At 37.9% G+C, this 17009-nt stretch overlaps 1 protein-coding gene across 1 annotated transcript in view; it reads right to left on the minus strand.

Moving 5' to 3' along the window:
• MND1 (meiotic nuclear divisions 1) overlaps window positions 1–17009 on the minus strand; it is a 40510-nt gene that overhangs the window by 10825 nt on the left and 12676 nt on the right. The window contains exons 5-6 of the mRNA XM_057376055.1: window positions 8032–8106; window positions 6086–6200 (exon numbers count right to left, since the gene is read on the minus strand). Of these exons, the coding sequence (XP_057232038.1) occupies window positions 6086–6200; window positions 8032–8106 (190 nt within the window). The remainder of the gene's footprint in view (window positions 1–6085; window positions 6201–8031; window positions 8107–17009) is intronic.

Raw genomic sequence — 17009 nt, forward strand, 5'->3', positions numbered from 1 at the left:
AACAATTCTGTGAGATACGTGACACATGACCACATGTATGAAAGTTCTGTGAAGAAGGCAGTGACAGACTTGCTGGGTGGAAACAGAGATGCCCAAGACTCAGGAGAATCCATCACGAGACACAGATGGTTAGGAGCCATCAGTTCCTAACCTGAGCTGACAACTTGCTTTTATCACTGGTGAATTTCAGCACTGGAATGAAGTGCCAAGGTGAGAACTCTTTGACTTGCTTCTTCCAAGGAAGGTCCTTAAACCACCACATTATGGCCTCTGGTAATCACAGCCAGATTCTGTTTAGCAAGTGTTTCCTTTGTCAAAGGACCAGCCTTTTCAATMACTGAAATGCAAACAAACCTCCCTTGATTTTCAAGATTTAAAAAAATGGAAGGGCTAAAGATAAAGGAGTAGATACACTGATCAAACTTGCAATTCTACATCCCTTCCTCTGATTACCAAAGGAGCCTGGATCAATGATCCAAGTATACATTTGTAACTCCAATCATTAAGTTCTCAACAKCTAAAATTTCACCTATACTATATGTAACTATGTTTACATACAAGTACATTTATWATTCCTTATTCTTCCTTGTAATTAAGTTACATTTAGTTAGGTAAGTTTGCTTTATCTTTTAATGTAACTTTTGAACAAGTAATTTGTCAACTTTCCAAATGAATGACAAGCCATTCAAAGAACAGTTTAGGGAGCAGGGGAAATAAAACAAAATTCTTAGTTTAACGCAATTAGTTGAGAATTAGCAGAGTAAATGTGTTCTTTCATTACTGGTGCACATCTATACATATATTCTGGTACTCCATGATTAAGGAGGAARAAAGGGGTGGGTGTGTGAGCTGCATAGTTTTGTTTTGATTAGTAGCAGATAGCCTGCAAGTTACACACATGAACATCCTTTGTCTATTTCCTGTCATATCCTCATCCAGATCCTCAGGAGATGAATATCCTAAATATACAATACTCTGTAAGAAGAGACTGAGTAAAAAAAGAAAAAAAAAGGACTGCTTGCTTTTAAAACTATTATTTTTCTATGTACTTTCAAGCAAGTGTCTGGTTCACTCCAAAGAAAGCTTAGTTTAAGTCACTAAAACGAACCTAAGTGTGAGYGAAGACACAAGTCTAACATCAGCAGAATGACTAATTTCTAACTGCAGATCTGTTAATGGCATTGCTGCAGAAAYCATAAAAAGCACAGCTTGTCTCTCAGATGCCAGGTGCATATTTCATGGTCAGTAGCTAGGAAACAATTGCAAACTGAACATACTGCATCTAGGTGTGATTAAAAACCATTTCCTCTATAGGCTTTATCTGTACACTACTGATCTTGGTGGCACCTAGACCAGGCTTAAAATTATTTGTAGACATTCACTTTTCCAAGTGAAACATTACATTTTTAAAAATAGACACATAATAGCTCATTAACTGATATTGCTGACAAGGCTTTTTAGTTTAAATGACCTTTCTGATATGATTTCTGAACAACAATCTTTGCCACAAAGTATAAAACACAATCCATTAAACCCTTTTGCCAATTATTGGCATTCTGACACATTTTGAGTAAAACTGATGCAACTCATTTTAAAGTCTCTCCACTAGCCAGGATAGGCTAATCTCCATTTCGTTTCCTCACTGTTGTTTCCCTTCTGGGAACATTAATAAAAATCCCCCAAAAGAATCTAGCACTTGGCACTAAAGTTTTTGTAACATGAAGTACATCAGCATAYGTGGCATATTTTCAAATTGATTTGAACATAAGAGAATAGCTGGGTGTACCAACMAAAAAAACACCCCCAAAAAAACATTTTCAAATACATACTAAACATAGCATGACATTTTCATGGTATTCAGTAAAGTCTGGATATTTTCCCAAAATTTATTTTCACAKAATCACATTAAGTATTACTTTTACAAAATAATCTAACCTTGAACTGCACTGGTAGCGATGCCTCTGAGATTACATTTTCAGAAAGTCACAAGGATAATTATATGGATAGTTGTGTTTTGAAATCATGTCCATTTGAACCATTTGCTCTCTTGTTACAGGATAAAATAAACAAAGAGAGCTAAAGTAAAATGGTGGACCAAAATTTTTACACTTGCTGTATCTGGTAGTTTGCTAATTTTTGAGAAAACAGTTGATTAGGTCAAATTTCCAGGTCACTGTTTTAGAGATAAAAGACTAAGACATAGAAGTTACAAATAACAGGACATTCTAAAACCATGCTAAATAAAAAAGGGATGCTGACAGGCAAGATCCCAGGCCCCATAAATATATGCAGTCATACCACACAGAAGTCACTTACTTCCGTCAGTATGTAACTATTGCTGAGAGAGCTGCCCTATGCAAAGGCACACAGTAATGAAAGCATGGSTATTGGGAAAAAAAAGAAAGCAAAGGCCCAGCAATGTTTTAATAATGCCAACATTCCTCTTATTGCAGTGAAAGCACAAGAAGTTTGAAATTCTAGAAATGTTTATTCTACAGTGAGCACTGAAAATGTTTAGCTGTTTCCAATTACAAGATGACCAGCAACTCAGAGTAAAGCCTCTATCRTTTATACACTTGTATTGCGAGACAAACCTTTCTATAAAATTAATTATGAAAAGAATTTTATTAGCTCCCTAACAACACACTGTGTTGGGCAGAAAGAATTAAACTTACGCAGCAGGTTAATCTTAATGTTACATGGAGCTTTTTCTGTTGACTTCATGAAACTCTAGATAAAGTACGAACTATAAGCTTGCATTTTGCATGGCTTTGTCCTCTACCATAACCTTTAGAGAATTTAGTAGCATCACATGTATCCAACTTTGCACACATGCATGCTATGTCACGTAAGAGGCAAATCTCTCTACAAGGGATGGTCTCCCATGAGAGTGTATTCCAGCCTACACAGACATGCCTCAAAGCTGAGAAACARTGATTCTGTCCTGCACCATCTGAGGCAGGATCACATGTTTAATAGAAAAGTATAGAATCCCACTTTTGTTTGTTAGGCTTTTTTACTTCAAATGACTATTATCAGTTTTACTGCCTTTGAGAAATCATTTATTACTCAATCTTAACTCACAGAACGTGTCTTAAACATTACCAAGTGGCGAAGACAAGCTTCTGAACTGCAGAGGTCATCACAAAAAAATTCACATATTTTGCTGCTCTAGACGTATTTTTACAATACTGTACCYGTAAAATGGAATTATCTGAATATATCCACAAGACCAGACTATTACGTAGCTTCCTCTAGTGGTCAGTCCTTAAATCTTGTTGCTTCTGCTATTTACTCTAATTACTTGTTACACACAAATTCTGTGTTCAAATGCTGCAAATTTGGGAAGACATTAAAATTTATACTGCGATGTTACYTCTAATACAAAGGCCAAGGAAACAAAGCCAAAACAGAGCAAAACATTTGTTAGTGACACTAAAAGRACAAGCAGTGAAGTCAGCAAAAATCAGTTATTATTTTAGTTTTCCCATTTGCCCCTTGTGAATATGCATTATAATATATTCAGTTACACAGACAAGCCTGACTTTCCCACCACAAGACTCAGGAAGCAAAGACAGATGTTCAGTTTTTAGCTGAGTCTTCAAATATTTGCTATGAATCATTCAAACTTTGTTTTGACCCTGAAAATAATATATGTGTGTGCGTGTGTGCATGCATGTTTTAATGAGGCTTACTGCTGTGCAATTGGTTTGATTCTGCAAAACTCCACTGAGGGAAAGGGCAACCCAAAAGACACAGCAAAGCATTCACCAAATTTGAAGGCCASTGAAAACAGATGACAATTTGATACAGCCCTAAAACACCACAAGAACCACCAAGGCAGCTTTCTGTGATATGGGATGAGAAATTAATTGGAATTTTATACTGAGCATCAGAAAGATTTCCTTACAAGCTGAAGTCATTGAGGAGGAAGAGGGAAAACCTAAAAGTAGAAGGCGACAACCGCCCATTACAAAATATATTTAACCGAACAATTCAACTCTTAAAAAGAACACGATTACGTATCGTAACAGCCATCTCTATTTTCTGACGCTAAAATAAGGTAATTTAGTTAGAAATCAGCTCAGGTGATTTTAATGAAAATAATCACAAGGGTTACATTATCTAAATTGTACAGAAGTAGAAAATTGTATCACCCACRTGCAGTTGGAAAATGCTTTAAAGTCTGATTGAGTAACTTTTATAATATGGGTTTTTTCTGTGAAACAGCAGCAGTAACTTTCACRTCTAGCTGAACGCATTCCATTGCCTAAGATTCTTTATTGCTTTCTTACACTAAACCCCATAACTTTCTGCATCTTGTTCTGCCTTTGCACGTTTCCATGTTCTGAAACAAGAAAAATGCCCCCCTAACTTTTTTTCATTCTCTCTTTTCCTGAAAGCCTTTCAACTTCCATTCAGCTTTGACAAAGGCATTAACTCCCCAAAACTGACATCGCCATTTATTCACTCATACATWGCCAGCAACAATGCACACTGCCAGTGCAACAACAACTGACACAGAATATAATGAAGCAGAAACTTTTAAAATTAAGTTCAAGGATAARTTAATTCTGAAATACTACTGCATATTCCCCTGGGAACCCTACAGGTAGCTCAGGAGTGCAAACCTCACCAAGTCCCTYAAACGCTCATCCCTCCATCACATAAATTCCCATGGAGTTTCYACACACTTGGACAAAAAAAAAAAAACAAACCCACAACATACAGACAAATGACAAGGGCATGACTGAAGCAACAAATATTACATTTCCTTCTCCTTCTCTCTGTCCAGGATACTATCTCCATGTTGCCAGCTAATGCAGCYTGCCCGAGCACTCCGGCTGTGATTTGCTCCCTTGTGCCGTATTTAGGAACATGCTTACTGTGATTGTTTCAAACGACAGGCTCTCAAACCATTCAGTGAAATGCTTACTATAAGGGCACCTCAGCAGTTAAAATACCTGACACTAYACATCCCTCTGCTGTTGCTATCTGCCTAACCTCATTCATTTTTACAGCTGGAATCAGCTGGAATGTGTCTTCTCCTCAGGAGAGCAGGCAGCAAGGGATTTACAGCACAGTAACTAACCTCAGGTCTCAAGTTTGCTTATTCCCTGGCATACCGTTACATCCTTGGGGAAAGATAACACAGCTGACAAAAAATGTCACAGCTCCTCAGAATAAATATCTGTCCAAATTTGGTGAGCGCTGCCAACTCTGTTTATGTCCCTGGCTTTCTCTCAGAACAGCTCTAAAGCTGTGGACTTTGTTAGTAGAATAAGGAAAGAGAAAGATTTAGCCACATCTCTTTTCAGAAAAAAGTTCTGTCCCTGTTTCTCATCACTCTGTAACAGCATTTTGGCATTACAGCAAGCTGAACATGCAGTGGTGCTTGGGTAGCAATGTAAGAGCCTAATAAATAAAACATGAAAGCTGCAGTAGAGAAAATTCAATAAAATTTCATGCATGCTTTTCATTTTTCATGCTAAGGATCGGAATATTAAGTACATTTCAGTGCCAAATTCTGTATTAAAGTCACTCATCATTTCTTGTATTCCATTAGAACTAGAAACTCCAACCAAAACCGTCCATGTCAGAGAGTCAGTCAAGAGTGTGATGACATAGCTTCATATAAGTGATAATTCAGTGTTTCCAATGAAATGCTTTTGTTTTAAATAGGAAAGACAWAGTAAGTAGAAAGATATCTGTCTTAATAGCATTGAATGGAAGGTAAATGGGAGCCAAAGACTCCTCTTCCTACACGCATTCCTGCATTAAGAATGTTATAGAATTAATATGGTTCTGGAAAGAATGATCCTGATGTTAATTCTAAAGCATCGGAGTATTTTAATTACAGGACTGTTTATTAACTGCTCAGGTGCTTGCAGAGTAAATATCAGTAAACCTCTTTATATATAATAGCACAGAACATGAAAAGAAAGGTCAGTGTACCTGTTTTGTATTGCTCAGCTTTAAAATGAAAAGCAGCTACTCTTTAACTAACCTCTGATTACCAGATTTTAAGCTTAAGAAATGCAGACCTTTTCAGCCAAWAGATCACTTTAAAGAATGCACAACTTACGCATCTCTTCAACCACGTCTGGATCACATTCCCTGTATTTGTCTATTTCTGCCTTTAGTTGCTCTTTTTTCTGCCGAAGGGCAGCAAGCTCCTCTAGTAGAGCTGTACGTTCCGCCTGAGGATTCAAAGGATGTTGGGAGATACAAAAAAATTACAAACATTAAAACAATAATAATCATGATGCAAAGCTTTAAAAAAMCCCCATAAATTTAAAAGCTACCTTCACTACTGCTTTCTGTCCATGAACCACTTGAGCATTTAATTTTATTACGCAGAATTCTCAGTGACACTAAGTGACACCGAGTACAAACTAGAYGGAAAAAAGGTCAAAATGGATAAAGGAACAATTTTCTACAACCTTTGAACTCAACACAGTCTGACAAATTCTGAAGACATCTCTTGATTATTTGGCTGAAAAAGTTAGCAATATTTAGGAGTGCTAGTTTTGCAATTAAAGACRGCATTACAGAAAAACCTACCATCCACCTTTCCACAAACTGAGATGTTGTGTATGAACACCCTCTGATTTTATTTTTCTTCTTTCTTTTTCCACACCATTTAAGAGCAATGGTCTCAAAAATAAATTCAGATATTTATTTATTTATAAATTCAGATATTTATGTCTGTATGAACGGTAGTGTTTGCTGGGATTGCACACAATATTGACCTCAGAGATTCTATCGATCAATAAGAATCTGCAGACACTGACTCAACATGAGCTTTCSCACAGCCAACTCAGCACATAATTGTAATTCAGTCTATAGTTACAAACACTGGAATTGGCTGATATTCAAATAACACAAGTTAGGGTAGCCCAAAAGAGCCACACAGCATGAGTTTGTAAACCACTGAKTTTTTTACCAATGGCAATCTCCATGGTAGCCCAGCAGTCTGAGGGGTTTGTGGGTTGGGGTTTGTTTAAGGTTGTTTTCCCTCCCACCCACCCATCAACTTCCATACTCCCAGTGCTTTTTGCCAACACTCTGGATTCAGCATGTTCTGAAAATGCAGAATGGAAATAAAAGTTTCCAGATGCTGAGGTAAGGAGGTGAGATGTTCAGAGACCTACATTGTGATCTAGATTTTTTAGAATAAAAATATTGGAAACATCAGCCAAGAAAAGATTTCCAGACCCATAGCTTTCTGTAGGGCGACTCACAAGYTGGAGAAGCCCAAGACTGAAACAGTGTATTTGGAAACATGACAAGCACAACTATGTGAGAAACCTGCCTGTGATTCCTGATCACAGTCTGCTGTGAATGAATGAATAAAGAATCCCCACTAAAGGTAGTGGCAAAAAGCAGGTTTTCATTGAATTTGTACAACTGCCACTTAAACAGAGTTTGATGGTAAGGTTCACTCTGTTCCGTACTAGATAAATGAAACATGCATAAGAAAAACCTAGAGCATTTCTACAAAACAGTTGGGTTTCAAAGATTTRGCACTTTTCTACAAAACTCAATTCCTCCTGCAAGTTTCTGGCTTGTCTCTATTTTAGAGGTTTAAATCACCTCTGTTGGAGGTTTAAATCACTTTAGACTGAGCATCTCAATGCAAATCAGCAACTTAGAATACCATATGAAATATTTCTAACTAATATGTTGGTTCATACGCATGATAAACATGAAGCCTAGATATTTTTTGTCCATGTTAAAAGCTTCAGCATGTGAAGAGCACTGGGCTTACATGGCTGTTCAGAGAAGTAATTTAGGAATCTATAYTACAAGTAAATTAAAAAAAAAACCCAAACCACCATCTAAGTTTGTAGTTAATAGATCTGGCAGTTCAGCAAACATTGGCAACTTCAATACACACCTCTGGGTAGTTTAAGTTCTAAGATATTTTTACATCTTAAAATGCCTGTAAGTACTACATTAGTATTTACAAGAAGTGCATACTTGTAGCACTACTTCCTTGTAGAATTGCCTCCCCCCAAAGCAACTTACAGTATCTTCACGTCCAATTTTTGATTTCTCAATGCTTTTTTGTAAAGCCTCTTTTTTCTGATTGCTTTCAGCAAACTGATAAAGAAAACAAAGAACAAAATAAAACTTTATCAGTAACATACTAAACAAGACTATAAAATTACTATACATATTAATGTATTTAAATAAACAAGTGGATATATCCTTTTAAAATACATATAAATTTATGCAATAAAAATAAAAACAAAATAAACACAAAAGTGCCCAAAACCAAATCCAAGGCTCTGGACTGCAGAGAAGAATTACAGGAAGCAACTTTGAGTCTAAGATATTTTCACTCCTGTGGYACATAATCTTGTTATATACTGCACGTTCAGCATGGGACTAAAATGCCATTTAATACCATAATCTAGCATCTCTATGCAAAGGACTCCATAAAATGGAGGCTTTGGATTTGATGATTTCCTTTGGTTCTTTTCCAGCTCTCCCTATTCAATGGAAGCAGTRACAAAAGCTGTAGCAGGTCCACCTGCGCAGCTGCACATACCGGTGCTCCCAAAGTCTGGTATGCCACTGGCATGGCCCCAATCCCTTTTACACRCTGACAAACAAAAGCCTCTGTTCAAAGGCATGCAAAGCCATGTGGCCCCCTTTCACTGCGTGGCCCTYGCGCTGCTCACAGGGCTGGTGTGAGTACTCCTTCCATTTTCCTGTTACATCAGGAGAAATAACTTGCCAAGAGAGACCTCTCTCTATTAAGCTGCCACCCATCTTAAACCACGCCTTTCCAGTTTAGTTGGCAGTGTTCCAGAGATACTTTGGAAAGTCTTAAGATGGGCAGGAGTATGACTCAGTCCCTCAGGGACACCATACTCAGCATCAGACAAAGCACCTTGAAATATTGAATGAGTTGAATGAGAATGAAAAAAAAATTCTAACAAAATATCATTTGAAAACCAGTTACTGCATTCGAAATCAACACAGAAGAAAAAAAAAAAAAAAAAAAAAAAAAAAAAAAAAAAAAAAAAAAAAAAAAAAAAAAAAAAAAAAAAAAAGAAAGAAGAAGAAGCAACAGCATGCTAAGTACCCTTTGCTTTAGCTTTAAGATGCTCTGAGCACCAGTCAGATATATCAGTGTGTCAGACTAATTGCGAAAAGAACACGTCACAGTGGGTTTCATTCTGTCCTACCCCAAAATTCCCCACATGAAGCCTCGAATTCTACATTCCCTTTATCACTGAGAATCCCACTGAGTGCAAAAGCATTCCCAGACATTTTTTGCAATTCCCAGCCTTGATAATGTAACTACATAGTTTATATCATGCAGCTCATATAAGMACATTCATACAAACAAACAGAACTAATCTGGAGCTACAAACACTTCTCAATTTCTATTTAAACTAATGTTTGGTCCATATTTTCAGAAATACACATTAAATATAAATGCATGATAAATATCAGGCAGAGCTTACTGCTAAGTCTTGGAGATCAGCCATAACAGTGAAAAGAAACTCCACACTGGTGGTCCATAAAGATTAGGACATAGCCCAACTGCAACTCACTGGGTTTAGCAGTTCCTTTCATAGCTCAATTTTTAAAAATAGTTACTCTGTGTTCATGCAAGTGTGAGCATGCACACAGACAAGAAAGTCTCCTTTCTAAAAGAATGTTTTAGTTTTCTTTGATTTATATAGGAATTATACTAATGGTAAGACATAATTTGAGGAATAACATGTCCAGCTGTTTACTTGCTGATCTCAGTGTGAGTTACCACAGAGCCAGTGTTGGTTTCAGTGTGTGGCTTGAACTTTACCAATATCTCAATTTTCGTGGATAGTCAAAAAGTACTCCTTCTGGGCTTTGTGTTAGTCCCCACATGAGGCCATACTAAACAGAAACGCCACAGCTCAGAAGAGGATCAATGCGTAGGTACAGTTTGCAGTTCATGAAGTCCAGGGAAGATGAACCCTGGAGCACATCATTTGGCTCTGAACACAGGAACAAAACTCACAGAGGAGGCAGACAAGCCAAGGAGCTTATGTAGACTCTTATGCTGCAAGTGGCAAATGGTCTCCACAAGAGGGGTCACAAAGGCGTCACTTTCTCTGGTTTTTCATTCTCATTAAGTTTTTAAAGAATGTTGCTGCTTTCTCCAAAAGGCATGTGCAGAAGGAGCTCTCAAGGCACTGCAATATAAAAGCTGGTTTCCAGCTTGGAAGCACCCAATAAGGCATCTTATAATTTTCTTGATCCTTTATATTCYACATCATTTAATTATGGAAGAGACACTAGTGACAAACTTTGGGAGAKAAAGAAATTTCTTAGATTCCATCCTACACAACATTCAAGGTTGCCATGCCATGAGGTTAAAAGACCTTCCTTTGCCTAAAAGCAAAGATGATTTTTACACAGTCTTATTTAAGATATTGCTTTCTTCTCTCTTAGATTTTAATTTCTTGGGTGGTTTTAGTTTTTGTAATTATTCACATAGCAAAAAATATTACTAAAAAAAAGGACACCTCAGTTCTTTGTGTATTATTTACAAGTCCCAGTGGTTATCCCCATGACAACAAACAAAAGCTCTGAGGATAAGAAATGGAATCACAGAAGGAGGCAAGATATTTAAAAAACCCTAATATAGGACAAGGATTCAAAGGGTGAGGAACAATTGGCCAGGGTCTGTGCAAAGATTCTATGATTATGGAAGAAGAAGAAAGATTTGGATACAGAGGTAGGAACATAGCTGAAAATAACTACAATGAAAGAAGCAAAAACAGTCAGCAAGGATAAAGAGTCGGAGGAAGTGTAGACATAGATGACATAATACTTAATTGAAAGGTAAGAGCAAATGGCAAATGACAGGTTATAGAGCATTATAAAAGAAAAAAAACGCAGAATTTGCAAACATTGTGTATGTATGATAACGGAGGATCACATCTGGACAAATACAGGGACTGACTTTTGCACTCACCAGCTGCAGGAAAGCCTGATTGCAAAGAATACAGTAGCAGATGTAGTATTTCAATCCTTGGAGCAACCTTGGGGACATTTTTTACAGGAACTGGCAAACAATTTCTCAAGGAACTGCAACCACTCTCAGAGAAATCTGACTCCTGCCAACAGCAGTGAAACCAATCCAGACTCCACTCTATTTTTCTTAAAAGAGATGTCTGGGCTGACACAGGAACAACCTTCTGCCACAAGTGTAACTGACCAGGTGTGGAAAAGAAGTACAGAGATTCTACTCCAGTGCAAAGTTTCATGTCTCCAGTCTGACTGCTCTGAATCAGCACATGACAAGAAGCAAGCAAGTGGCAAAAACATCATCTAGGGGAAAGCTGTTTAAAGAAGGAGAGGAGACTAAATAATTACAAATTTTAAAGTTAAAAATATTCCCCACAAGACCATTTTCATGTTTTCAAAACACAGGGGGAGCCTGCAAGAACACAATTTAATGAAGAAAGCAACTAGCATGTATAAAATAGGAGTGGGAGAACAATTACTTTAATTTTACAGACCAGCGTGATCAGTTAAGTGACCACTGGCCTATCTTAGACATTAGTTCATTCCAAAGTGCCCCAAAGGGATGGTTTTTTCTACTCTGCAAAGGTCTCACAATGTTTAGCTATGCAATAGTGCAGTAGTTTAGGTGTTCAAAGCACTGTGTGTTGATGATAACCAYCAGTTCCATCCCAGAACTTGGGGCCTGATTTGCATCAAAAGACACAGATTAAAACATGGGCACATAATTTATTATATGGCATGGATGCATTAATGCCGGGGTCCTGCTTCAGCATGCTAGTGATGTACATTTGGATGAGGAATGTTTAACTCCCAATGAACAACAGCAGCAGGTTTCAGTTCCATTCCTTCTCAAAACCTGCCTGATAGACTTCTATTCTAGAATAAAAAAACTACATCTTTTTTTCTCCAGCAGAAGTTTTTGTTGGTCCCATGCCTTCTGGTTCCCTGTTTTTAACCACTCTAACCACCAGTATCCCACCAAACATGTAGTTCGTCTCACCAGCATATTAAAATATCTACACACCCAGTGTAAGCTGTGCAAATCCAGCCCCGGAGGATGTTCACTGGGCAAGAATCAAGGCAAGGTCTCACATGCTAACCACCAAGAGTGCTCACAGCTGGTAGCCCAGTATCATTATGGTCTGGAAGAGAAATATTATACATCTGGCTTTCTTTCAGCAAAACACTCAACCAAAAATGGTATAAAAAACTACTGCTATTGTGAGCACCACTCACTGCGGCATTACAGAAGAACCAAAGATATCAATTTTTAATTATTTCTAATTTGCAAAGTTATTCAGTTTGGGTTTGAAGCTCACTGTGCTTTGTTTCAGGCTAAAGGCAAGGCAAAGTTTGCTTCTGGCTTAAACAAAAGCAGTTCAAATAGTTTAGGGTAACATTTGTAGCAGATAGGTATATTTCTTTTCTATGGGAAAACTAACTCACTACTGAAAAACTTAAGTGGAATTGACAGGAGGCATGGAGAGCAAGTACTTCAAAGCATTCCTCTAGATCTTAAAGAAAGATAACAAAAAACTGRATCCAAAACCCATACTAATAATGTATAGAGAGAAAAAAAAGCAAAGATTAACAGCCAAAGAACAATGAAAATATTGAAAACAGACCTGTTGTGTTAAAAGAAAGGCAAAGAACATTACCAAAAGAAACCACTTAGCAATAACTGTTGACTAAAACTTAAAGAGGAAGAAAAATCCCAAAGGGCAGCACACTGAATTGCAKAACTGCTTTCTAAAGTACTACACTAAGCAAGCATGCAGCTGCTTCTTTTACATACACAATCATAAATCCATACTTCCCAGGGTTTCCTTTTACGCATAGGCAAACTTTGCAGCCAGCTAAGTATGGTCACAGCAGAGCAGAGAGCACTCCTGTGACCCTGCAGTACTGTCACTTCTGCTCTGATCTCAGGGTGTCATGTATCACTCATGAAATGCCATTTCTCTATATAACCCACCCAGTGAACTGAACTACAGCAGGAACAGCCGCCAGATCCACTGGGACAGGGATGTGACAAACTCTTGGTGAGGCACAAACATTAAACATACGCTCACTACATCAATACAATTAAGATATTTTTTTTCTTTTAATGTTGTGAAAGGAAGAGAAAGCAGCATGTAAGGTCTTATCCTGAGTCACTCTAAGTTATTTCAGCAATATGAAGTAGGGATTTGTGTTTRATGGCACTTAGAGCAACTAAGAGGCTGCAACAGTCCAGGAAATACAGGTAAGAACAAGAGAGATCAAATGGATGGAAAACAAACTGTAGAAAAAGAGGAAGGAAGAGTTAGGGCCTGCCGTATCTCTGTATTCATAAGAACTTTTTTTCTGCAATATAGRTATGCTGGAAAATTGTTAATCCAAGAACTCTCTTCTCTTCATCCATGATACAAATTTTACCATAAAAAGATTAACTCATTTTTAATGCAATCTAATGCAATCTCTGAAAGACGCAATTCAAAAACTTACGAGAATATAGGGAATAAGCTTGATTTTTCTGGAGAAAAAGGATCACAGAACTGGTCTGGTTGGAAGAGACCACAGTGGATCATCTGGCCARTTTCCCTGCTCAAGCAGGGTCATCCTATAGCCCATTGCACAGGATTGTGTCCAGATGGTTCTTGAAATATCTCCAGTGAGGGAAACCCCGCAATCTCTMTAKGAAACCTGCTACAGTGCTCAGTCAYCTGCACAGCAATGAAGTTCTTCCTCATGTTCAGGTAGAACTTCCTGTGCATCAGTTTCTGCCAGTGCCCCTTGTCCTGTTGTTCAGCACCACCTAAAAGARCCTGGATCCATGCTCTTGATAGCAACCCTTTAGATCTTTACATACATTTAGGAGGTCCCCTCTCAGTCACCTCTCCTCACAGCTGAACAAGCCTGGCTCCCAACAACCTCTCCTCATAGGATTCTCCAGATCTTTGACCAACTTAGCCCTTCACTGGACTCGCTCCAGAAGCTCCAAGTCTTTCCTGTACTGTGGAACCCAGAACTGGACACAGAACTTCAAGTGTGCCCTCACCAGGGCTGAACAGAGAGGTAGGATCACCTCCCTCTACCTGCTGTTTCTAATGTACCCGCAGGATACCACTAACCTTCCTGGCACCAGGGCACACTGYTGGCTCAGGGACAGCTTGCTGTCTACCAGGACCACCAGGTCCTTCTTCGCAGAGCTGCTTTCCAGTGGGTCAGCCCCCAGCCTGTGCTGTTTCATGGGGTTGTTTGTCCCCAGGTGCAGGATCCTGAATTTGCTATTGTTGAATTTCASGAAGTTGTTCTCTGCACATCTCTCCTACCTATCAAGGTTCCTCTGAAAGGCCATAAAACCCTCTGAAATATGGGCTACTTCTCCCAGCTTTTAATTTTAATCATCAGGGCACTGGCTGAAGAGGCCTCTACTCCTGSACATCCAAGTCATTGATGAACAAATTGAACAACACTGGGGCCAGAAGAGAACCCCAGGGGAACGCCACYAGTGACAGACCTTGAACTAGACTGTGTATAATTGACTACAACCCTCTGGGATCTGGCACTTAGCCAGTTCCCAATCCATCCCACTGGTAGACAGTAACCACTGACCCCAACCTTCACATCTCCAATAAGCCTTCCTTTTTGGTTAGTATGAGGTCAAGCAACACACCATTCCTTGTGGAATCCTCTACTACCTGTGACAGGAAGATATTATCAATGCTTTCCAGGAACCTCCTGGACTACTTGTGCTTTGCTATRCAGCTTCTCCAGCAGCTGTCAGGGTACTTAGAAGTCCCCTACAAGAATCTGAGCCTGTGACTTTAAAGCTTGCTTATAGTTGCCTGTAGAAGGCCTCATCCAGTTCCTCCTCTTGATCAAGCACCCTGTAGCACACATGAACAACAGTGTCACTCTTTCTACTTCGCCCTTTTATCCTGACTCATAAGCTCCTGACTTGCTCATCATGCTCATCAAGACAAGAGCTCAATATATTCCACCCATAACACATTATATTTGCTATTCAAAATGGAAGAACAGTGCACTGATTATTTTAAGTAAAAACCCAAAACAAATTATTAATCCTGCCAATGTGCAAGTTCTGTCTTTTTAAAGAGGTACCAAAGAGGAAACAAGTAGGTATTTTTCATTTTAGCACTAATATAAATAATTAAAAAAAAGTATCAGAAACTCATGCTAAGTGAAGGTTTTTTCCAGGGGACAAAACCAAACAAATATCTGACTTTAACAACTGTCTGACAAAGYACTACAAGGACTCTCAAAATTAGTAATTCTGAAGCTAGATCTCTGCACCCACAAGAAGCATTCATGTGGGTAACAATGATTTACTTGCCTATTTCACAAACGCAATTAATCTTGCATTTCAAGATTAAATTTAGGCCTAAAACCCTGATTTACTTATAATACTAACAGATGAGAGTGAAAYAAAATATCACAGAAGAAATTAGCCATGGCTCTATTCTCAGGTTGTATTGAATATGAGATGACTTTTTTTTTGGGAAATAAAATTAAACATGAAGTCCCCCTCCAATGGAAGCTTCGCCTGTCCACGTACAAACCTGATGTTGCTAGCTGCAGCTATTTTAAASATACTACTATACAATTAAAAATTCTTTTAATTACTTTACAATTAAACATACTACATTAAAAGTATTTAAATTATTTTCCAATTTTAATGATTTGTCATAATAATTAATTCAGACAAAATGTCTTGCCATAAGCTTTTGGTTTTGCTTCATTCATTTGCAACACCATTTGATAAGTACTGGTTACACAAGAAAAACTAATTGCTCCAGGCCAACCTCCTTCAAAGACAAAAGGTGAAAGAAACAGTTGTGCAGGCTGAATGAAAGAACTAAATTTCTCTGGCTGCTTTCAGACTTGGCATAATTGGCACGACCTGAGGGACAGATGGCCCTCAGAGACCAATATCAAGTACACCCRAATCAACCTCAAAAAACCACAATCAACAAAAAAAAACAGCTGAAACACCTCATTCAAGACTGTTTCACAAATGCAAGCAATCTAATAAGGAAAGCTGAAAAAACTTCACAACGCATTCACATGACTGACAGAACTACAGAAACTTTACATATCTGCACACGAAGGATATGCTGGTTAGTGCATATCAATGTATTTAATAAACTACAAATTCTAAAGTGGTAGTTAGCAGGTCTATTCAAGGCAGAAAGAACATGGAAAGATATTTTCCCTTGGAAAGAAAGGGAGAGAATAAAGAAAAGTTTTGATTTTTCCCTAAAGGGTTTTAAGAGATTGCTATCCGAAGCAGCTGGATCATCACTGACAATGCCTTCAGGGACTATGCATATAGAGGCCCAAGTTAAAACACAATATTCATCCAATATTCCCTGAGCTCACATTCTGCTTAAAGACTTCAAAAAACAAATCAAACTTTATTCCACAGACTTTTAGAAATGCCCAAATTCTACACTGAGATATTACCASTAAAATATACAAAAGCCTTAGTAAAATACATCTATCAAATTTCAGAGTTTTGACAGCAGTCTTTCATATTCACTCTTTATGCCAATTTCGTCATTTTAAAATAATGCTTAGACAGATAACCAMGTCATCACCAATTCATGATACACAGAAGAGTCTTTGATGGAACTACCATGCGTTCAAAAATAATGAGCTGTTTGGCTGTTACAAGAAAGACCTCTTCCTCTAAAGTCTCCCTGCATMAAAATAACACATTTAGGATTTATACTCTCAGTTTTTTTGGTTGGGKTTTTTTTTCACATTTTATTCCTTCCAGAAGAGGAAAATTCTGTGAAGTAAGACTACTGTAATTGCTTGCTGGTAGTTTATTTCTGCATCCATGCTAATTTTCTAAAACAAAACATGCTGTATTAATTGAATTACAAGATTTTAAGGTGAATCTCAAAGTTCAAATTAAACAGGACTACAACTCACTATCTCCATCAAATCTTACTTGAAAGAACTTG

Source organism: Malurus melanocephalus, unplaced genomic scaffold, assembly GCF_030028575.1.
Source record: "Malurus melanocephalus ecotype Western Australia unplaced genomic scaffold, MMel_1.1 scaffold_9, whole genome shotgun sequence".
In the NCBI taxonomy this organism is placed as follows: domain Eukaryota; kingdom Metazoa; phylum Chordata; class Aves; order Passeriformes; family Maluridae; genus Malurus; species Malurus melanocephalus.